Below are 25,051 nucleotides of genomic sequence, written 5' to 3'. Positions count from 1 at the left end.
TGCCTCTTGCACACCCCCCACTGGGGATGTGCCTGCAACCAAGTTACGTGCTCTTGACCGGAATCGAACCTGGGACCTCTCAGTCCGCAGGCTGATGCTCTATCCACTGAGCCAAACCGGTTTTGGCCTTCTTTCCTTTTTTTTTTTTTTTTTTTTAAGGAATGTCTTTCAAAGAGGGAGTAGTCATTAGGGCAAAGTGACATGATTAGCTATATTAAGGAGAGAGTATCCATTGCCTAAATCTGTACATGTTATCAAATTTATTTTACTTTAGAGAATAGTTTTTCTCTTCCTATAGTGGTGTTTTAATATGCCTATTGTTTGGCCTCCATTAATAATTAGTAAATGAAAAATTTGCATGTTGAGTGATACAGTTTTACATGAGATCACAACATGGTTCTTTGGATTGCCTTTATAAGATTTCGTAATTGTTGTTTACCATCACTACTAACCTTTATTTTAGAACCCACACTACTTTCAAAATTGGAAAAAAAGGTAAAATTTCATGTATTGTGCTTCCTAACGACCTCTATTACTTTGGAATTTTGAAACAAAATATTATTTGTGTGTAGTAATCAGAATGCTGGATGTACTGATTTCTCTTAATTTATATGAAGAATTTATTTACATTATTGATTCTTTATGTGTACTATTATACAATAAAGTACACATATATTTAAGAACACTTAAACATTTTCTAAGATTTTGTAGAGTGACTCACTTTTTAAAAACTATCCATTTTATGGCATACTGGATTGAAGGACACATATTTTAATTGGATGTTTAAATTTAACAGAATAATATTGATTTTTTTTGAACTTTAAAATACAGTCATTTAATTTTCAATCAAGTACTATTCCTTTAAAACACATTTTTACCACCTTTATAATCAGTTGACATTTCAAATGTATTGGGACAAATTAATAATTACATTAAAATGATTACTTTGGAAAATTATTTATTGGAATATTAACAGGATTATTCAAAATTAGTATTTAATATGACATGCAAGGATATTTGGTTGTTTGATAATCTCTGTCTTTTTAATTGTAGGTCTCTGTTGAAGAATTAGAACAGAGTATTAGTGTGAAAATAGCTAGAGAAGCCATAATGAATATAAATAAACCAGAGAGCCTTTTTAAGTCTACAAGTGGATTTGTAGAAACCAAAGTATACTTTGCAGGCTTACCTCGGACACTGAAGAATACACTCATTAAACCGGTAATGATCCAAGCTTTTTTAATTCATTCATCATGGAGAATTCCTTTTGTCTGTAATAGATTTGAAGATATTACAAAAGTCAAAAGAAGTTATTTTATTAAACATACCAACTGACAACTTGAATTGAACATGGAAAAATAACATTAGTGGCCCTTGACGTTATATTAAGGAAACAGAAAAATGAGTGTAGTGTTTTGAGCCCATTTAACCTCCAGCAATTTTTATTATTTTTTTATTTTTAATTTTTATTTTGGCACCAGAACTTGGAAAACATTTATTAGACATGGTAGGGAAAGTTCTCACTATGTATTATAAAAAGGAAAGCCATATATCAACTGTTACAAAAATGAAATAAGGTGAACATTTTTAACAAACTGAACTATTTTCTTGTTTTGTTTTTTTTTAATCCTCATCCGAGGATATTCTTCCATTGAATTTTTAGAGAGAGTGGAAGAGAGAGGGAAAGACAGAAATATTGATATGAGAGAAATACATTGATTGGTTGCCTCCTGCTTGAGACCCGACCAGGGCCCAGGCCGGGGAGAAGCCTGCAACCAAAGTACATGCCCTTGACCGGGATTGAACCTGGGACCCTTTGGTCCACAGGCTGATGCTCTATCCACTGAGCCAAACCGGTTAGGGCTGAACTATTTTCTTAAAGAGACTTCTGCTGTCAGAGATCTTGAAAGGCCTCCTGGTCAGTCATTGGAAGCAATGATTCACATAATGGATAAGCTTGTCTTCCACTTTGGGAAGAGAACCAGCTTTTTCTATACTTGCTTGCTGTGAAATAGAAAACTTTAAATTTTTAAGCTTCAATTCACGGCTAACATCATAATTGTACATACTTAGCTATTAACATAAAACTACATATATTTGAATCCCAAAATACATTATTTTATTAAGTCAGTTAAAGAGCTTTCTTAGGTCTACTTTAGAACTTAAATTTGGGAGATAAGAATGACATATAAGGTAGAACTTTTTTTTATTTAAGAAATCTTTACTGGGAGTATGACTGCAGCTTGTCATAAATTGAAGTTATATACAGTAGATGATTTTCTGAACATGATGTTTATCTAATAACTGTGGAATAGGTTTCCTGAAGGAGACTAATCACTGTCATTGGAGAGTTTTAAATATTTCATCTGTATTCATGGATCTGCCAATTGCACCTACTGATTTAACTTCAATATTTACCATTTTATATCTACTGGTATCTTTCACTCATGGCAATTCACAGTTACCTTAACTTAAAAGGTTTCTGTAATATGTTATAAAACCTGAATTAGTTAACCCATATCAGAGTGAATATACCTGTTCTTTGAAATTGATAAATCCAGACACTTTAACAATAAAATAAATCATTCATAAGGAATCAGTTATTTATGACATAGCCACCACATATCTTCAGTCTGACTGGGTGCCATGGTGAAGCTAAAGAATGGAAACACTTGAGGACCTCTAATTGCATTTACCACACACGTCTGTCTCGCCAATGCTTGAGTCTGATGGCAAGACAAATCTGTGTGGTAAATGCAATTAGAGAAAAATAGAAAGCAGCATAGAGCCCAGGGCCACAGCTAGACACATATATGGAACTTGAGAGCAGGAAAGTTACCCCTGAATGACATAGAAGAGGCACGTAGGGCTTGAGGTCTTAAAAATTATTAGGATCTTACTGGAGGTCTGTGATGGCATAACTCACTTTACCTGGAAAAGACTATCCATCTGAAGGACACTTTGAAAAGAAAATTTTAGATAAGTTCAAAATATTAAAAATATTTTTTAAATGACATCAAAGAAAAGATTTTCCGGCTAAACAAAAACCTGTTTCTATAATCAGTTAAGCCACTGTCAGTCTGACTTACAAGTTAAAAATGCACTCCTTGACGTATATTCTATTTTGTTAGATTAATCCTCGTCTAGATGGATGTATGCGAGGCTGGAATTTGATGAATCAAGGAACTTCAAGAGTAGATGAAATTATTCAAGAAAGACAAAATAAGCATTGTTTTATCACTGTGGAGAAGGGTTCCTACTATCCTGGTTCTGGAGTTGCTCAATTTAGCATAGATTATAGTAAGTGATTTCCCATTTTATCTCTCTTTTCTCATTAATGACTAAATTTATTTATTGACAAATAGCAGTAATTCCTTCAGTAAACATTATGAGTGCCTACTTTTTGCCAGGCATAGTATTAAGCTTATTCATATTATTATATACTTTTTATAAAAATTTCCCCAGCATATTGAGGGGAAAAAAGTAGTTGAAAATGCCTAAAGATTATTGGCACATAGCCTGATTAATTTTGGGTAAATTCAGTTGAAGGTTCAATAATTTCTCAGTTGTATTGAGTCTACTAATTAATATAATTAAAAGGATGCATCTTCATTTCTAGTATTTTCATTTGCTTCTTTCTTAAAATTTTCACCTCTCACAAAATTTCTTTTCTGTTCATACATGTTGTCCCATCTTTTCCACTGAGCCTTCAGCATATTAATTATAATTTTTAAAAATTCCCTGTCTGATAGTTCCAATATCTCTGTCATATCCAAACCTGATCATGTGGATTGTATTGTCTCTTGACCATGTGTTGCTTTTTTCATTCTTTCTTCCACATCACATAATTTTTGTTTATAGGTGAGCATCTTATGCAGAACAGTAGAGAATGAGATAAATGATATTTAGATCTGGAAATGAGTGCACCTCCGCTTTTGTTAGGCTCTTTACTGAGGGATGTTGAATCAATCTACTCAAGTATTTTTTTTTTTAAATAAATCTTTATTCAGATTATTACAATTACTTCTCCTTTTTCCCCCCATAGCTCCCCTCCACCCAGTTCCCACCCCACCTTCTGACCTTACCTCCCCCGCACTGTCCTCATCCATAGGTGTATGATTTTTGTCCATTCTCTTCATGAACCCCCCATACCCCTTTCCCCCTGAGAATTATCAGTCCACTCCCTTTCTATACCCCTGATTCTATTATATTCACCAGATTATTCTGTTCCTCAGGTTTTTAATTCACTTGATTTTTAGGTTCACTTGTTGATAGATATGTATTTGTTGTTCATAATTTTTCTCTTTACTTTTTTCTTCTTCCTCTTCTTTAAGAATACCTTTCAGCATTTCATATAATACTGGTTTGGTGGTGATGAACTCCTTCAGCTTTTTCTTATCTGTGAAGCTCTTTATCTGCCCTTCAATTCTGAATGATAGCTTTGCTGGGTAGAGTAATCTTGGTTGTAGGTTCTTGCTATTCATCACATTGAAAATTTCTTGCCACTCCCGTCTGGCCTGCATAGTTTCTATTGAGAAGTCAGCTGACAGTCGTATGGGTGCTCCCTTGTAGGTAATTAACTGTTTTTCTCTTGCTGCTTTTAATATTCTCTCTTTGTCTTTTGCTCTTGGCATTTTAATTATGATGTGTCTTGGTGTGGTCCTCTTTGGATTCCTTTTGTTTGGGGTTCTGTGGGCTTCCTGGACTTGTAAGTCTATTTCTTTCACCAGGTGGGGGAAGTTTTCGGTCATTATTTCTTCAAATAGGTTTTCAGTATCTTGCTCTGTCTCTTCTTCTGGCACCCCCATAATTCTGATGTTGGTACGCTTGAAGTTGTCCCAGAGTCTTCTTACATTATCTTCAACTTTTTGGATTTTTTTTTTTGCTTTTTGCTTTTTCGGTTGAGTGTTTTTTGCTTCTTTGTATTTCAATTCTTTGACTTGATTCTTGTGTTCCTCTATTCTGTTTCTGGGTCTCTATATAATATTTTTTATTTCAGTCAGTGTATGTTTAATTTCTAGTTGGTCCTTTTTCATATCTTCGAGGGTCTCGTTATATTTATCGACCTTTTCTAGGATATTCTTAAAAAGTCTTATAACCGTGGTTTTGAATTCTATATCCAGTCGTTTGTTTTCCTCCATTTCTTTAGTTTGTGATCTGATTCTTAGACCGCGCATTTTCACTGATTCCCTGAGTTGGTAAGGTAGATATTTGTGCTAGGTTTCCAATATGGCCCAGTGGGTCTGCTTCCCCAGTTAACCTGAGGTGGACACTTTTGGTGCACCCCTTTGTGGACTGTGTGTACAGCCTTGTTGTAATTAAGTCTTTATTGTTGTTGGTATCACTGGGAAGAATTGACCTCCAGGCCAGTTGGCTGTAAGGATCAGCTGTGTCTATGCTGGGAGAAGTTCGGTGCTGGAGACAGCCTTATAGGATTAGACTTGCCAAATTGCAATAGCCTCTGTGCTCAGCTTGGATGGGGTGGAGTCTCAGTCTTGGCTTCCTGTCAGCCTTGCCCTTGCGCGCATGTGCGCTTTCAGTCCTCCGCCTTCCCCGGCTCCCGAGTCTCCGCCTGAGAGTCCAGACTCCCCCCACAAGAGCGTGTGTCCCCAGGGGCTCGCCTGGAACTGGGGTTCACTGCAGTCAGAACTGGGGCTCAGTGCAGTCAGGATCCTCTGACTTCCTTCCACTAGGGAAAGCCTGTGGCAACCTCCGCAGCCTTTGTGCGCACTGGCCCGCGTGCGCCTTCAGACTTCTGCCTTTCCCAGCTCGAGTCTCCGCCCGAGAGTCCAGACTCCCCCCGTAAGAGCGTGGGTCCCCAGGGGTTCGCCCGGAACTGGGGTTCAGTGCAGTCAGAACTGGGGTTCAGTGCGGTCGGAGGCTTCCTTCCCCCTGCGCCAGAGAAAGTCAGCCAGGCTCTCAGCCGCCCTTCCTCTCTGCGCGCACAAAGACCCTTTGCCGTACCTCCAATTCTCTGTGAGCTTTTCTCTTTCGTTCTAGTTGTAGAATTTTCACTCAGCCAGCTTTCCTGTGGTTCTGGATGGTGTCCGTTCTGTCTTTTAGTTGTAGTTTTGAAATTGTTGTGCGAGGCAGCAGTTTAGGTGTTTACCTATGCCGCCATCTTGGTTTCTCTCAATCTACTCAAGTATTGAGAGGCTTAGGTTTTGTTATTTCTGTGTCTACTTTTCAAATTCCTTTAATATTATCTTGTGCTTAGGGTAGCAGCTGGTTAGCCAGAGGGTTTTTTTTAATTGTTTATTGTTGAAAGTATTACATATGTCTCTTTTTCCCCCCAGTGACCTCTCCTAGCCCCCTCCCGCTGCCCAGCACAGGCCCTCACCCCCCTATTGTCTGTGTCTGTTGGTTATGCTTATATGCATCCATACAAGTCTTTTGGTTGATCTCTTCCCCTGCCCCCCTTCCACCTTCCCCTGCCTTCCCTCTGAAGTTTGATGGTCTGTTCGATGCTTCTATGTGTCTATTTTTGTTCATCAGTTTATGTTGTTCATTTTATTCCACAAATGAGTGAGATCATGTGATACTTACCTTTCTCCGACTGGCTTATTTCACTTAGCATAATGCTCTCCAGATCCATCTATACTGTTGCACATGGCAAGCGTTCTTTTTTTTTTTTTTTTTTTTTTTTTTTTTTTTTTTACAGCAGCGTGGTATTCCATTGTGTAGATGTACCACTGTTTTTTAATCCACTCATCTGCTGATGGGCACTTAGGCTGTTTCCAAATCTTAGCTATGGTGAATTGTGTTGCTATGAACATAGGAGTGCATATATCCTTTCTGATTATGTTTCTGATTTCTTGGATATAGTGCTAGAAGTGGGATTACTGGGTCAAACGGGAGTTCCATTTTCAGTTTTTTGAGGAAACTCCATACTGTTCTCCACAGTGGCTGCACCAGTCTGCATTCCTACCTGCAGTGCATGAGGGTTTATTTTTCTCCATATCCTCACCAGCACTTGTCTTTTGTTGATTTGTTGATCATAGCCATTCTGACAGGTGTGAGATGGTACCTCATTGTCATTTTGATTTGCATCTCTTAGATGATTAGTGACTTTGAGCATGTTTTCATATGTCTCTTGGCCTTCTGTCCACTTTCAAAAAATGTCTATTTAGGTTCTTTGCCCATTTTTTGATTGAATTGTTATCTTCCTTTTGTTAAGTTGCATGAGTTCTCTATAAATTTTGGAGATTAATCCTTTATTGGATGTAGCATTGGCAAATATGTTCTCCCATTCAGTGGGCTCTCTTGTTGTTTTGTTGATGATTTCTTTTGCTGTGCAGAAAGGTTTTATTTTGATGTAGTCCCATTTGTTTATTTTCTCCTTAGTTTCCATTGTCTTGTAGCTGTCCGTTGCTACGAGATATGTGTGATATTTTGCTGCCTATGGCTTTTTCTAAGATTTTTATGGTTTCCTGTCTTACCTTTAAGATTTTTATCCATTTTGAGTTATTTTTGTGTATGGTGTAAGTTGGTGGTCTAATTTCATTTTTTTGCATGTATCTGTCCAATTTTCCCAACACCATTTATTAAAGAGACTGTCTTGACTCCATTGTATGCCCTTGCCTTCTTTGTCAAATATTAATTGAACATAATGGCTTGGGTTGATTTCTGGGTTCTCTGTTATTTTCAGGTCTATATGTCTCTTCTTATGCAAGAACCAGGCAGTTTTGAGAACAGTGGCTAATATAGTTTGATATCTGGTATTGTAATCCCTCCAACTTTGTTCTTCTTTCTCAGGATTGCTGTGGCTATTAAGGGTCTTTTTTTATTCCATATAAATTTTTGGAGAGTTTGTTCTAGGTCTGTGAAATATGCCATTGGTATTTTAATGGGGATTGCATTGAATTTATAGATTGCTTTGGGTAGTATGGACATTTTAATGATGTTGATTTTACCAATCCATGAACATGGTATATTCTTCCACTTGTTTATATCTTCCTCTATCTCTTTTTCAATGTCCTGTAGTTTTCCCAGTCTTTTACCTCCTTAATTAAGTTTATTCCTAGGTATCTTAATTTTTTTGTTGCAATGGTTTTTTTAGTTTCTCTTTCTGTGAGATCATTATTGGTGTATAAAAATGCCATAGATATCTGGGTGTTAATTTTGTATCCTGCTATGTTGCTCAAGAGGGTTTTTCTTAATAGCTTACCTGTCCTAAGGTTTAGGTATTCTCTCTCTCTCTCTCTCTCTCATTTTAACATATATTTTTATTGATTTCAGAGAGAAAGAGAAAGGGAGGGAGGCAGGAAGGGGGAGAGAGAGAGAGAGAGATAGAGAGAGAGAGAGAGAGAGAGAGAGAGAGAAACATCAACGATGAGTGAGAATCATTGTTCAGCTGCCTCCTGCATGCCCCCTACTGGGGATCGAGCCTGCAACCTGGGCATGTACCCTGACAGAGAATTGAACCATGACCTCCTGGGTCATAGGTTGATACTCAACCGCTAAGCCAGTTTTTGCTTGGCTAGGTATTCTCTTTATGATCACCATCAAGAAAGTGTCTCTACATGATCTTGCCTCACCCAGTAGAGTGTTCTTACTCATTCCTTGACATTTGCTAGCCTCTTAGAGGGGTTGGGGGGTTGCAGGCTGGGGACGGGGGGACTATTCTCTATTGTTCTGGTACAGATTCAGTCTTATTGTTACCAGGGAGATGATGAAACCTCGGGTCTTGTCTTGTTGAAGGAAATATTTCAATCGAGAGGCAAAGAGTAGCAAAGTAAGTAAGAATTTATTGGCTGCAGCAAAGATATACTTAGGACAGTGAAACAAAGAAGGGCATGGAAGGAGCAATAGGAAAGCCTACACTGGGATGCTTTGGCTCTCTGAGAAGTCAGAGAAAGGGGGTCTTGGAGACAGGGCTTGGAGGTTAGCCCTGGACAAACTGCTGCTGCCTTTGCTCCTGTGGTTCCAAGTCTTGTGGGGTCCCCTAGAGGGAAGAAGGGCAAAGGGAATAGTGCATGTGTACTCCCCAGGGGGAGAGTGTGCACTGGGTCCTTCATCCTGAGCTATATTTATCTCTCTTGCAGTTGAAAATCTTAGGGGAGGTCTCAGGGGAAGGTCTCAATAGAATATTCATCAGCTTTCCAGGTGTGCCCTTTCAGGGTTGTGGTATCCATGTTGGTGCCACGGCAGGGGGTCATTAGTCAATGTAGTGGGTCCTGAGTCAGCCATAGCATCACTTGTCTGGTTTAGCTGCTTTTTTGGGCCTGGAGTTGAAATACAACTGAGGCCAAGATGTTAACCTTAGGAAGAAAAAGGTCGGGGTGGGGGGCGGTCCTAAACTTGCATGACCATCAATTTACTAGGGGTGGAAAGGTTACACTGGGGATGAGGTTCTTTTTTCCCCAGTTTTGGTCCTTGTTAGGCATCTAGGGCTTTCTGCTCTGGTGAATTTCTGTATCTGGCCCATCGTCCTTGCTCTGCTCGTGTCTGTCTAACTGCCTATATAACATTGGGTGAGTGTTGTATTCCTGGGGCTCAGGATTGGACTATTTATTGTCTCTCTCCCTCACGGCAGTGGGGAGATTTCTTTTTTTTTTTTTTTTTTTTTTTCTGTTTTTTTTTTTTTTATTTTATTTTTTTTTTCAAATTTTTATTAAGGTATTATATGTGTACATATCTTACCATTGCCCCCCACCCAGTGGGGAGATTTCTAGGATTCAGGTATTTTTCTGTTTCTTCTTCATGGTAGATTTTTTTTTGTTGTTGTTGTTTTTTTTTGTTTTTTTTAAAAATATATTTTATTGATATTTTACAGAGAGGAAGGGAGAGGGATAGAGAGCTGGAAACATCGATGAGAGAGAAACATCGATCAGCTGCCTCCTGCACACCTCCTACTGGGGATGTGCCCGCAACCAAGGTACATGCCCTTGACCAGAATCGAACCCGGGACCCTTCAGTCCGCAGGCCGACGCTCTATCCACTGAGCCAAACCGGTTTTGGCATGGTAGATTGTTTTTGTTTTCTTATTTCCATTCTATAATCTGTAGGTACATGGGTCTTCACATGTGTCCTAATGGTGACAGGTTTTCGACCTTTCCCCCATGCTTTAATGCTTTAGTTGTGTAGAAGAGACAGAATGATCTGGGTGGGACTTTGTGCCTTTCCTGCTGGTTGCTGCTTCTCTTTCCCAGGCCTGCACTAGGAAAAAGGCACTTTTTAATCTCTTTCTCTGCCCCCAGTTTTTCTCTTGAGCACCCAGTAAGGTATGTATAGAAAGCCTGTGAATGGGTATGAATTTATCGTGTTTCTGCAATTCCCAGAGCTTATTTATCACACCAGCTCCCACTAAAACTTTAGCAAGTTGTTAAAATTTTACCTAGTTCTAGAACCAAGATGACAGCATAGGTAAATACCAGTACTTACTGCCTCCCACAACCACATCAAAATTACAACTAAAATGTAGAACAACCATCATTCAGAACTGCCTGAAGTCTGACTGAATGGAAGTCCTACAACTAGAGAAGTAAAGAAGAAAGCACATTGAGACTGGTAGGAAGGGCAAAGGCACAGACCGGCTTGGTCCGACACCCATATGTAGCATGTTTTTAATCAGGGGGGATATCTAGGCTTCGGAGGCCTCCACTGGTGAGCAAGGGTTCCCAGCCCCACACCAGACTCCTCAGCCCAGGGTTCCAGTGCTGGGAAGAGAACTCCCCTTCCCCCAGATCTTCAGCTATAAGAACCAGCAGGGATTATGGCTGAGTGACAGGGAGGATGCTGGAGTCCCAGGTAATTTCTCTTAAAGGGAAGCACATGGACTTACTCAGACTCACTCCCTCTGAGCTCCAGTGCTTCAGGCCGTGACTTGGGAGAATCCAGGGACATATGAGAGGAACTGGATCTGGCATCAGATCAAGAATTTGGGGACAGCTTTCTCCCAGACAGGGGTTCTTGCAGGGGTCATTGTTCCTATGCTGAGATCTCCCCCTGACTGGCAGGCACCATATCCAAGTCTCCATCAACCTGGCTCACACTATTTGCTCCACTATGGTGATTCCCTGAGATACCACCCCACCCAATTTGCAGCCCCACCCAAACTGTTTGCAGCAGCTATTCCATATGAATAGCCTGTCTTGGCTCAGGCTTCAGATTTTCCTCAAATATCACAAACAGTCATCAGCTGGCATTAGCATGCTTCATACCTCTCAATAAGAGGCCTCAGGCCCAGCACTAGCAGCAGCCTGCCTTGCTTAACAGCTTGGCCTCTCCTGGGCACTTCTAAGGCCAACACAAGTAGCAGCCATCTGCAGATCACTCTGTAACTCCTGATAGGTGGCCCCAGGCAGTGCACAGGCAGTGGCTGACTTTGCACCTCCAAAAGGGCCCCAGAGCCAGTGTACCCGGTGGACAGCTTCAAACCATGCTATATTACAGCTTTACACATCCACGAGCAACACACTCAAGGGGCAGACTCAGTGAGCACCAAAGCCCCACTGAAGCAAGTCCTGCTCCATAGGGGTGTCTCCTGCATAGCAGCTCTTTTGCTGTATTGCAGCTGGTCCTCACAGCCAATTGGCCTGGGGGTCAATTCCTCCAATTGGCCTGGGAATCAATTCTACCAACAGCAATCAAGGCTCAACTACAATAAAACTGTGCACAAAGTTGACACTGGTGTGCACCTAGAGTGCCCATCTCAGGTGACTGGGGAGGATGAGCCACTGGGTCCTGCAGGACACCTACTACAGAAGGCCACTCTTCCAGTTCCAGGAGACATAGCAACTCTACCTAATACATAGAAACAAACAGGGAAGCAGCCAAAATGCAGAGACAAAGAAACATGTCACAAATGTAATAACAGAAGACATCTCCAGAAAAAGAACTAAATGAAATGGAAATAAGCAAACTACTAGATACAAAGTTCCAAACAATGGTTAATAAGGATGCTCAAGGATCTTAATGAGAGCTTCAAGGGACTTAGTGAGACTTTCAAGGATCTTAGTGAGAATTTCAAGGAAATTAGTGAGAACATCAAAGACATGAAAAAAGATCAGTCAAAAATGAAGGATACATGAATTGAAATGAAGAATAATTGACAGGGAATCAACAGTAGCGTAGAGGATGCCAATAATCAAATCAGCAATTTGGAATATGAGGAAACAAAAAAATACCCAATGAGAAGAACAAAAAGAAAAAAGAAATCCAAAAATATGAAGAGAGTATAAGGAGCCTCTGCGACAACTTCAAGCATACTATCATTCACATCATGGGGGTACCAGCAGGAGAAGAGAGAAAGCAAGATATTAAAAACCTATTTGAAGAAATAATGACAGAAAACTTCCCCTACCTGGTGAAAGAAATAGACTTACAAGTCCAGGAAGAATAGAGAGTCCCAAACAAGAGGAACCCAAAGAGGCCCACATAAAGACACATCATATTTAAAATGCCAAAGGATAAAGACAAAGAGAGAATCTTAAAAGCAGCAAGAGAAAAGCAGTTAGTTACCTATAAGGTAGCCCATAGAACTGTCAGCTGATTTCTCAACAGAAACTGCAGCCAGAAGGGAGTGGCAAGAAATATTCAAAGTGATGAATAGCAAGGACCTATAGCCAAGATAACCCTAGCCAGCAAAGCTATAATTTAGAATTGAAGGTGAGATAAAGAGCTTCACAGACAAAAAAAAAAAAAAAAAAAAGCTAATATAGCTCATCATCACTAAACCAGTGTTACATGAAATGTTGAAGGGTATTCTTTAAGAAGAAGAAGGAGAAGGAGAAGAAAAGATAAAAAATGTGAACAATAAGATGGCAATAAATACATATCTATCAACAATTGAATCTAAAAATAATAAACAGGGAATCTAGTGAACAAAAAACATATGCAGTATATATGAACACAAAAAATAGAGTAATAAAGGCCTGTGACCCAGTGCGAACCAAGTGAATGGGGGGCAATGGGATAAAAAAGGGCAACATCTGTAATACTCTCAACAATAAAGATAAAAACATTTTTTAAAACCTAAATTCTTCTTACCAAATTGTATAGTATTTAGTGTTTGCCTTGCTTAAGTGAGTACTCTCATCCTGTCCCTACTTGGAAGCACCTGTCTTTCTTTAGGTTTGTAATTAGTTGCTCTGCCAAGAAAAGTTGTGATTATGTAGATAATTGGGCTCTTGATGTTGTAAGGGTGGGGATGGTGCTCTTTCCAGTTTTCTACAGTCTAAATAGACTTGCCAGACTGATCCCAAGCTTTTACCTTTGCAAATAACACTTCCATGAGTATCCTTGGACATACATCCTTATACCTTTATGTAAGTAAGTATTTAGGACATTCTTAGATTATTTCTCTCAGAGGTTATGCAAATGTATATTTCTTACTGTTTGATCAGATTCTCTTCCAAAGATTTTTGTCAATTTCTACTTCTACCAACAGAAAAAACAGGTTTATGCTTGAGATTTTTTTTCAATCGGAGAATCCATAAATTAAATCTTATACATAGTTTTAAATAGTATTATCCCAATATTTACTAAAGTTGAGTATCTCTCCATATGGTATATCTTAATTATTTTATTGGGTTCTTTGTCTTTTTCTGTTTTATGAGTTCATTCTTTGAGCTACTAAAAGTTTACATTATAAAGTTAGTGTTAATCTGATATCTCTGCTTTAAGAAAACATTATTTTTTAACTGTGTTTATTTGCAATCTGAAAAAGACTTACTACAGTTTTATGGAAGAGCCTTATACCAATACTTCCTGTTTGTTTGTTTTTTTTTAACATAAGTTAATACAGTGCTTTAAACTTTTATTTCTGTTCTGTAAATAAAGGCTTTGTTTTTTTTGTTAATCCCTACCTGAGGATATTTTTGCACTGATTTTTAGAGAGATTAGAAGGGAGAGGGAGAGACAGAGAGAAAGAAACATTGATGGGAGAGAGACACATGGATTGGTTGCCTCCTGCACATGCCTGGAGCAGGCCAGGGATTGAGCCTGCAACTAAGGTATGTGTCCTTGACCGGAATCAAACTGGCAACTTTTCAGTCTGGGGACTGATGCTCTGTCCACTGAGAAAAACCGGCTAGGGCTAAAGGATTTTTAAAAAATATTTTATTGATTTTTTACAGAGAGGAAAGGAGAGGGGTAGAGAGTTAGAAACATTGATGGGAGAGAAACATCGATCAGCTGCCTCCTGCACACCCCGCACTGGGGATGTGCCCGCAACCAAGGTACATGCCCTTGACTGGAATCGAACCTGGGACCCTTCAGTCTGCAGGCTGATGCTCTATCCACTGAGCCAAACCAGCCAGGGCAAGGATTTTTTTTAATGTTTAAAGTGGATTGGTGACTGAATACAGGAAAATAATTGGCCCACAACAATTTGTTGAAAGAAAAAGAAATTCAGAAAAAGAGGAAAATAAGAATTATATTGTATCCGAAAAAAACACAAAACACTTTAATAAGTAATTAGTTTTTATGGGTAATTTGAAAGAGAACTACTTTTAAATTAATATTTAATTTTACATTATAGTTTCTGAGCATTTGCACGTTCACTTTAGTTTGTTATTGACTTAAATTTACTTAATTCAAAATGATTATATATAATATATATATTTTCTCTTGGGTGGGAATTAAACTATTATAATGAAAAAATATAATAGCATTAGATGTGGCTAAATGGAAGAACATGTTGTCAAAGGAAAATTATTTTCTTCATTCACATCATCCTTTCAAAGCCTCTAAGTGGTATTTGAGTTATTGTTATATTTTACTTTATTAAATGAGGAAGACTGCATTCAGATTGTGAACTAATATTTTTAGGAATCAAACAGTTTTGGAAACATTAATTCAACAAATATGTGTTGAGTGACTTCTGTAGAAAACACAGTGATGGTAGAGACATGTAGAGAGCTTGCATTGTAGTGTGGTAGGCAATTAACCTAGTAATTAAGAAAAAGGATATTAGGTATTACGCAAGAGAATAACAGAAGAGTCTCTATCAAATGTCAAAGTTAGCTGTTGACTTAAGAGTATTTCCCTATTATCAAACTACTCAACTCCCCTATGCATAGAAATCATATTTTTCCTTTCTATTGATCTAACCTCACCTCTTTATGGATGGGAAGTGGTGATCTTGTGATGGCAGCTATACCCAAATTTTCCCTCAGATATATTACAATAAAGTTGTTGAATTTCCTTCTAAATGTGTACTTTAAAATATTACCGCTCTAAGATTTGATCATTGGTGAATATGCAAAGCAGAAGGAAGAGCTGTTAAAGAGCAAACCTGGAAAATTCATAATAATCCTAAATGCCACTGTCCAGAATTCCACTCTGGGAAGAACAGAAAGATGGGGCTTGGTTTATGTGTTTCTTGCCTGCATTAATTTTTCTCTGTGTTTTGTTTTGCCTAGGTTATATAGGTCATTGAGCAGGGAGAACTAACATCTCTAGTATTACACAAAAATGGCTTTGAATAGTAATAAGATTATAATAATTCCTTCTGGTGTACTTTGATCCTAATTTTCGTTTGTCTGTTTTAAACAGATAATATATCCAACCCTGATGCTTGGCATGTGGATGTGTTTTTGAATATTCGTCCATCCATGGGCACTGGCGTTATGTTTGCCTTGGTTTCAGGTGACACGGTGCCCTTTGCCTTGTCCTTGGTGGACTCCTCCTCTGAGAAGCTTCAGGTAACTTTATTCTAACCCTTTATGATCCTTGTTTTTTGTTTTTCTTTTTCAATATATTTTTATTGATTTCAGAGAGGAAGGGAGAGGGAGAGAGAGATAGAAGCATCAATAAATAGAGAGAATCATTGATCTGTTGCCTCCTGCACGACCCACACTGGAAAATGAGCCTGCAACCTGGGCACGTGCCTTGACTAGGAATCAAACCATGACCCCCTGGTTCATAGGCCAACACTCAGCCACTGAGCCATGCTGGCCAGGCTATGATCCTTGCTTTTTATTTAAATCTGTAAAATGGGTATAATAGCAGTCTTTACCTCAAAGTGCTATTCTAATGATTAAATGAGATAGCTGATGTAAAGTATTGGATACAATCTCTAGCACATCATTAAGGACTCAGTAGATGTCCATTATTGTTACTTTTTTGCTGGCTCATTTCTGAGGTCTGAAACAAGAAATAAGGGTGAGAAATTGAAAAGCTTTACTGCATGTGTAGCTAAGATTAAGCAGACGCACACACAGGCTACTCGGAGCTTTTTCAGAGTACATAGGGATCCACTCTTATTCAGAATTTTGGAGGAATCATGGGAATTAGTTTGTACTGGCATTATAGAAGTGAGTCTGACTACAATCTGCTATCAGCTGTTCAGTGCCTAATTATAATGCTTGTGCTTTCTGGCACACTTAATCTTTTCTCCCACGAGTAAATTAGGAAAGACTAGAGAAAACTAAAAGCAGTTCACGTGGCAACTCTAGTTTAAAATTAGGAGGCAGAACAGGAAAAACTGTTGCTTCAAAGGAAACATGAGACTTATCAGAAGATCTGTATTATTCAGTTTTCTTTTAGAGGCTAATAGCTCTGTTCTCATGTCATCCGCTGTGGATTCCAAGTTACAGCAAGAAGGTTACATTTGTGCCAAGATTGACGTGGATACTCTCTGGAGCTTTTAGAAAGAGATATATAATTGAATAATGTCTGTAGTAATAAAAAGGTGTTGTTTGCAACTTAAAAGATGACTTGGAGGAGTTTCTGGTGGTTAACTGTAAGCAACCTAAAAAGATCCTGTTGAGTTTTTATCTCTAATCTACCACCACAGGAGCTTACCATACTGGGATTTCAGCTTTTTGTTTGCTTGTTGTTATTTTTTTTTAAACAAAATGGAATTCCTATCTTTAACATTACGTTCATGTGGTGGAGGTTAACTCCTGCTGGCCATACCTTTGATATTTATGTCATCCCTTTGCCGTTTGTCTCCATGGCTCCCTGTTTTGGCATGTCAGGTTGCTTTCTCAGGATCTGTGTACTTTGTTTTATAATATTATTCCACATACTACTGATCATTCTGGAACATCTTTTTCAGCTGACCATCTTTAAGTCTAAACGAGTTCAAGGATCTGGAACGTATAACACAGTAACAGATCTTCTTGAATAACCTGTATTTGAGATGTATAGACTTAACATAGGTATCTTGCATTCCTGAGTAGACACTTCAGACTCTCTCTGCCATCTGGGAAGCATGATAGCACTGCATCTCCCTAGTTTTGATTTTATTTTCTCTCTCCGCATTAACATTTCCTCTGTACACATATAAGCGATATGCATAAATCACACTTAACAAGTTGAGTATTTTTGTGTATCAGTAGTTTGAAAAGTTCAGCAAATAAATACATTTTCTCTTTTGAGAATCATCTTTTAAATACTCTGTAACTTACTGCTGGTGATCCCTGTTGTTTCTCTCTCTGGGTTTCCTCATTTACTTTTTTCCAAGTCTGTAAGATTGCTTGGGTGACACAAAAATCTCTTTAGTCTTACTAAAGCACTTTAAATTTTCCAAGTCTTTTTTTCCTAACAAATAGTGATTCAAGTCCTTTCTTTTTTATATGCAAGTCTTGAAGTAAGGAAGGTTCATAAATAGAAAAATATTGCTTAAGACACTACTTTAGGTTCTTGTTGTTGGTATCACAACTCTGATGGTTTATTGACTTTTCGGAAGTCACCATACATTTACATCTTAGCTAAACCTGAAGTTTATAAAACTAATGTATATTCTAAAATTATGATTATTACTAGAAGCCTGGTACACGAAATTCTTGCACGGGTAGGGTCCCTAAGCCTGGCTGGCGATCAGGGCCAATTGGGGCCTTCCGGCTGCCGACTGGGGCCTTCCTTCCCTGGCTGTCAGCAGGGGCCTTCCTTTGTTCCTCGCCACCCCCTGGTGGTCAGCACATGTCATACTCCCGGTCTCCCGGACGAACTCCCAAGGGGACACTTTGCATATTAGCCTTTTATATATATATACAGCAGCCCAATGCACGAAGATTCGTGCAAGAATGGGCCTTCCTTCCCCTGGCTGCCAGCACTGCCTTTGCTCTGACTGGAGCCGCCTTTCCACCTTCCCACACTGCCCAGAGGCCCAGAGTGGCTGGGGTGGTGTGGAACGTCCCATCCCCAGCCTCTTGGTGCCTGTGTATGCACATTAACCCACCATCTTTGTTGGGTTAATTTGCATACTCACTCCTGAATGGCTGGTGGTCATTGCAAAGGTACTGTCAATTTGCATCTTTCTCTTTTATTAGTGTAGACTAGAGGCTCAATGCACGAAATTCGTGCAAGAGTAGGCCTTCCTTCTCCCGGCTGCTGGCACCAGCTTCCCTCTGGCACCCGGGACCTGGGCTTCCCTCACAGCCCCAGCTTCGCCCAGAAGGATGTCCGGTCTAATTAGCATATTATGCTTTTATTATTATAGATAGATAATAATTAGTATTGTTTTCTTTTCAATTTGGAGGCTCTATCATACATTTTTTTCTCATTGAAATTCAGTTTTTGAGTTTCAAAAACCCTAAATCATTCTTAAGTAGTATTACCATCCGTACTTGCTTATATTGAGTCTGACTGTTCTTTAGGATATCCTGGTATCTGTTGAAAATACGGTAATATCCCGGATAGAGGCCTTAAATCTGTGTTCCAGTCAACAATCTCATCTGGAATTCAGAATCAACAGAACAAAACTGGAGCTCTTGACTCCACTTAAAAATGACATCATCTACTCTGAAGATCTTCAAAGAGAATTTGGCATCTTGGACAAAGCAATGAAAGGAACAGTAGCCACTTACCTGGGTGGCCTTCCAGGTATCTGCTTACTTTTTCTTCAGTTTTAAAAAGTGTATTTTTAATCACAGTGATAGTTGTAAGGGTCACCGAAGGAGGAACGCATGAGGCCAAAGTGGTGAGGGATTATGAATTTATTAGGTCATCTGGATACCAGATGGGCTGAGGCCCCAAATGATGCCAGCACCCAAATACAGGGAGTCAGAGATTTTTAAAGGACTCTAAGTGGTTTTTTTCTGGGCAGAGAATTCTCTGTGCAGGTCTGGATCCTGGGAAAGTCCAGAGGGGAGAGATAATGGTTTTAGCAAGTGGAATGTGGTCTAAGGGGAAGGGAATGTGCATTCTGAAGTGGCCTAAAGGTCAGTTCACAGGGGAGGGGTAGCGATTCAATTATTTGATCAAACCTAACAATAGCATTTTAAATAAGTAATTTTAGTAAAAGGACATCAGAAGGGAAAACAGAATTCCTGTATCCACTATTCTTTTTCTCATAGTTTGAATTGACATTTTATTGTACATTTTTGTTTATTTTTTAAAATGTGAACTGAAACTAACCACATTTTGCCTCATTTGGCTATCCTAGCCAGAAAGAATTTATTATTTCATTTCATCCTCATAATAGTCTTGTGAATTCAATATTTATTCTTCAATTCATCCATTCTTCATCCAGTATTTCTTAAGAATCTACATCCTAGGCACTAGGAATACAGTAATAAATAGATATGATCCCTGCTATTAAGGGTTTTACAATCTAGTGGCAGAGGCAGACATTAAACAAGTAATTAGAAAAATTTAAAAAGATAAAATAGTCCTAACTTCAGTCTCCTTCCATTACCATTTATTTCCCCTTTACCCTCTTCTACCTCTCCCCATCCAAGATTTAAATCTGATATTTGAAGGACTGAAAGAATTTAACTAGGTGGTGGGGGTGGGGATTAGCATTAATATGCAAATAAAATGGTCTATGTGCTGGAAAAATGGGAAGGGGTTGACATGCTTGAGGAATATAGAGATCAGTACGGTGAAAGCATACTGAGCAGGGGGATGGCAGTGCAGGATGAGGCTTTGAACTGGGTGGGGGTAGGGGTGAATTGGGAGGTTTGTAGTCCTGGGACAGGGTCCGGAGTCTAATTTTAAGAGCTATGAAAATCATTACAAAGTTTACACAAGCAAGTTGTATATCATCAATATAGCATCCTGTATAATGGATGGAGATGGACAGATGAGAGACAAAAATGAATAAGATGAGTTGGGGGCTCCTGAAGTAGTCCAGATGAAGGCGCAGTATTAATAACAGCAGCAACAACTATACTACTTGTTCATAGTGCTTCAAATGTATCCACTCACTGAATTTTCAAAATAGTTTTGTGAGGTAGGTACTATTATTACCCCATTTTACAGATGAGGATGCTGTTGAACTACGGTGATGGCAATGGAGATGGTATACAGTGATTAGACTGGAGATGTATAAGAGAAATGAAATTAATAGGATTTAATGATTATAGGATCTCTTAGGTATCTAGCATGAGCAGTAGCATGTGTGGGGAATTCACACCACGATGGAGAAAACTGGAGGAAAAGCAGGTTCATCTTTAACTTTATATTAGAAAATATGAAATGGCCATAAATATTTTACTTTAAATGGCAAAAAAAATTTGAGGCAGAAAGTTCTTTAAAAGAATTTTCAAATACCTTTGCAGATTACTCTTATGGGGAGAGTTCTGAGTTTGATGTCTGGACTTTTAGTAACCTTCATTCCATTACTTTAACTGATCAGGATCTTCATTTCCCATATATGGAATTTTTATCTGGGTTTTAGAGGAATAGAAATAAATAGGCTCTAACAGTTATAGATAGAGAGACAGATAAAGATAGCTAAGTACGTTGGCTGATTAATAGGAAGTTAGTTAAGTTAGCATGGTTAATTATTAGGAATTATAATTAGACTTTGTTCAAATGAATAAATTCTACATTGAAACCCACCACTGCCTCATTCACAAATTATTTGAATGCAGTTTTCAAAAGAAGTAAAATTATGAACACTTCAGTGGTTCCAGGGCTTTGGCAACAGCACTGAAGACTGACTTCAGGCAAGATGGGTTTAGAAAAAAGTGAGGAAAAATTATGAGGAACTGAAAATTGAGATATTAATAGTGTATGTCAACTATGGGATGGGTAAATTATAATTGTTGTGCAAAATAGGCATATTAAATTGCATGTTAGGAATTAAAAATCAGGAAAAATTGATCATTCCGGTTTTTTTTTTTAATAATAGTGGCATAATCTATAGTGCTCAACCACAGTTAAAGGGGTTTCTTAATAAATACAAGCCCACAGAAAAGTGTATTGTCAAGTTAGAGGTAGAAAATTTAAAGTATATATATTTGCTTAAGGTACTGAGGAAGAAGAGTAAGGACTGAGAATATGTATTGGGAATTAAGATTCATGGAGCAGAGATGCCAAAAAAAAGAGAGAAAGCAATAGAAATATAGATGTTTTTACGGTGAACTGTAGTTTTTAGGAATGCAAGGATGTTACCTATGTATTAAATTTGATAAAGAGCGTGAAAGTGTAGAAAGCCCCAAAGGCCATAAACTATTTACTGAAGCATCATTAAAATTGTTATTTTTTAGAACCAAACATTACATAAAAGTGAATTCCCTATCATGATCTGCCAATGTGTGCTCAGCAAGAAACTATTTCTTTGGAAAATAAAGCAATTTGCTTTAATTCCAGTAATAATAAAAGAAACATATTTATCATGGCATTTAAAAAATATTTCTAAGTAACTATAATTTAGAGTTGAAAAAGGATTTAACAATACTTAAAGAGACAATAATGAAGTTCAACATTGTAAGTAAGAATGTGCTCATTTCTCCCAAGTGTGTTTATCTTAGGTTTGGGTGGAACTGATTGTGTTTATGAAATGAAAGGAACTCATGTATGCTGAGTTCAGTGCTGTGCACAGTGTCTTAAACACATAGGCCTCTCTTATATAAATTCATTAAATAGAATTACATTATTAACTTTTCCCTTAGGGATAGAATTTGGTTGGAAATGGGAAATTTGAGTAATTCCTCTATGTGTAAGCAAATAAGATGGTAAAAGTCTTGGACTAATTTTTTAATATTCTCTTTTACAGTTGTTCCATTCAGTGCAACGCCAGTGACTGCCTTTTTTAATGGCTGCATGGAAGTGAATGTGAATGGTGTACAGCTGGATCTGGATGAAGCCGTTTCTAAACACAATGATATTAGAGCTCACACATGTCCATCAGTTTTGGAAAACAAAAAGAGCCCTTAAATCATCTTTTCTCTGCTGATAACATCTTTTTCTTGGGTGTAATTGTACTTACATTTCAATAATAGTTGAAGGGTTTTACTTATGATGGGCAGACTTTAATTATTTTATGGTACTTAGTTTGTCCTTCTTGGAATTTTAAAAAGGTCCTTTTTTGAGAAAACAAGATTCTCTTGTGATATAAATCACATTGAAAAGTTCTTACCTCTGTTGCTGTCTAGAAATTAAATAATGAAAAACATAAGAAAATTAATTTGAATTTTTGCTACAAATGACATTTCTTCATTTTTATGTTTGTAAAGGTAAATTTTAATTGTGTCATCATGAACTAGTGTCTAAATATCTAGTTTTCTTGGAAGGCAAGGAAGTAAACCTAAACAGTGTTCATGAGACTAGGTACTATTGATCTTAGCAGATACTATTTTGTTTTTGTTTCTTCCTGCTGAAAGCAGAAGAGACAGTGGCCTATTAATTTGAATTGAGTGGGAGGCCTTACAGCTTTATTCCAAAACAACTCCTCAGGGGCACCAGCTTCGGCTTCACCTTTCTTTCACTGGCTTCACATTTGAGCCAGTAGTTTTACTGAATTAGAGAACAAGTGGACACATTTTCAGACAGCAGCACAGGAATCTTATCAGTTACTAATTGGATTCAATGAGGGTGAGCTACCAGATTGTGTTGGGATGGGTGTGGAAACTGGGGGTGGGTACATTCCTTAAATTTGACTGTGCTGGTCACACAAGCTCCAGATTAGAAAAAGTAGAACTTAATGACGGAAAGAATGAATGATTCCAACTTTAATTACCTGAATAAGTTGCCAGAATGTGACTGTTTATTGAAGGACAAAGGGAACTATGAAAACTAAAATAGATTTTAATGAAAGAATAACAACAGAGGGACATAGTCAATATTGTGTCTTTGGAGAAAGTAGTTTTATCACTCCTAAACCTATGATTCACATTAAGAATGTATCCTATGTTTCACTGACAGCTTTAGAGAATAAACTATTTTTTCCTACTATAAGTATTTTGTATCATGTAAAACACAATAAATTGCTGTATATTTTTAAAATTTATATGAATGATATCTATATTCTATCAACTCTTTGAACAGAACATAAAATTATAGGCCTGGCCAGGTAGCTCAGTTGGTTAGAACATTGTCCTGATACTCTTAAGGTTGTGGGATTGATCCCTGGTCAGGGCACAATACACCCATTAACCAATGAATGCATAAACATGTGGAACAACAAATCTCTCTCTTTCTCTCAACAATCAATAAATTTTTAAAACTGCTTAAACATCAATATAAAATTACATAGTATGCATGTAACTCTTCATGCAGCACAGTAGTTCTTTAGTTCAAAGATAGATAAAGCTCAAATATCTGATGAATAGTTATGGCTGCATTGTACACTGGAGCTGAGAAAGGAAGAAAAGCAAAAGTCACATGTATTAAGTATTTGCCAGAAATTGTGCTACACCATCTTAATGGTTGTAATTTTTCTTCCAGTTACTACCATGTACTGTGGGTAGTAAATTTCAGCAAACAACTACTGATAATTACTTCGGTGTGATAAAACTAAGGAAGTGGAGTGGTGGTCTGTGTGGCTCAGTTGGTTGGAGCGTCCTCCCAGGGCACACACTGGAGGCAACTGGTGTATGTTTCTCTTTCTCCCTATCCCTCTCTCTAAAATTAGTAAAACATATCCTTGGATGAGGATTTAAAAAAAAATAAGGAAGTAGAGAAACTGAAAGTATATGAAGAGAAAAAAAGAAGGGAAGAAAGGGAAAAATGAATTTTTTTTTTTTGAGAGGGACCTCTCTGATTCTCATTTAACTATGTCCCAATACACTGAACTATACAGATCAATTCCACATTTGTCATTAGAAATAGAACCTTCCAACATGCAGTCATCTTCTTAGAGGCTCCAGATACTTATTTATAAATTTCATCTATCTTTGAGATGGACTCACATGTGGCTTAGAGAGAGAAGGTGTCTAGACCTCAGGCTAAGAATCTTTCATTTGACCTTTGATTCTGATGTTTGCCAAGAAACACAGATTCCTAATTTAAAAGAGAACTGTGGTACTGAACATTATGCAAGACAGGTTGTAGATTGCCAGCTTGCTGATTTAATAACATTGGAAAGTACAGATCTGCCGCAGCATGCCCAGGTGCAACGTTCCTGAAAGCATTTGTGACTCATCCGAAGGGGGACATTTAGACACAGCAGGTGTGATGACTAACAACGATGAGATTTCATATCTGCAGGAAGGCATGGCTGGGAAGCCCAGGAGGACCCTGATAGAATTCTTGGTTCAGTTCAGTGAAGATGGTGCTTAGTTCAGATACTCTAGAATTTCTTCTTTCTGTCTTAAATGGGCAGTTGAGCTTCAAAATATTTTGTAATGGATATGAAAATCTGTTAAAGGAAACAAAAGATATTTTAAATATAGGAAAAAATGAAATTTGTATGCCTTGATTTGTTTTTTCATTTTTATGCAGCGATTAAAAAATATAAAGCTAGTATGTTGCTTAGCAAAGATTTTAAAGATACCCTATATGTAGGATGATTGTCAAAAAAAAACAAAAACCTAATCACTTTTCAGAGTATATGTTCTTAATTGAGAAACAAAATTGTGTTTCAGATTTGTGATGCCAGAAACATGAACAAACTAAAAGTTACTGTGCAGTTGTCTGAAATAATAAATTCAGCTTTTTGTGAAAAAATAAAGAGAACAGTGGTTTATATTTGGTGCTATTTGAGCTTTGTGTCTTGAAAAAATCCAAGTGACAGAGTCATTACAGTGTCCCCTAGAACTTAGTATTTTCAGACAGGTTATGGATCAGTAATAATAATGGTTAATTTGTGAGAACAGAGTTGTTAACCTGCGTTTTCCTGTCTGAAGTTTTAATTCCTCTATCAATCCCTGTGAGTCTTATAAAGTATTTCCAATTATATTTTCATTCTGAAACTGGCATTATTGATGGGGAA

The 25,051-nt window shown here is 37.9% G+C and overlaps 1 protein-coding gene across 2 annotated transcripts in view; it reads left to right on the top strand.

Annotated features, from left to right (window-relative positions):
- PROS1 (protein S) overlaps window positions 1–24,804 on the top strand; it is a 117,988-nt gene extending 93,184 nt beyond the window's left edge. For both annotated transcript variants that reach the window (XM_080657297.1, XM_080657296.1), the window contains 5 exons: window positions 1,054–1,221; window positions 3,132–3,300; window positions 15,499–15,647; window positions 18,549–18,774; window positions 21,896–24,804. In XM_080657297.1, the coding sequence (XP_080513423.1) occupies window positions 1,054–1,221; window positions 3,132–3,300; window positions 15,499–15,647; window positions 18,549–18,774; window positions 21,896–22,056 (873 nt within the window). In that variant the 3' untranslated portion in view covers window positions 22,057–24,804. The remainder of the gene's footprint in view (window positions 1–1,053; window positions 1,222–3,131; window positions 3,301–15,498; window positions 15,648–18,548; window positions 18,775–21,895) is intronic.
- Window positions 24,805–25,051: the final 247 nt, after the last annotated feature.

This window comes from Plecotus auritus, assembly GCF_963455305.1.
Source record: "Plecotus auritus genome assembly, chromosome: 2".
Taxonomy (NCBI): Eukaryota; Metazoa; Chordata; class Mammalia; order Chiroptera; family Vespertilionidae; genus Plecotus; species Plecotus auritus.
This window is presented reverse-complemented; position numbering and strand designations above follow the sequence as displayed.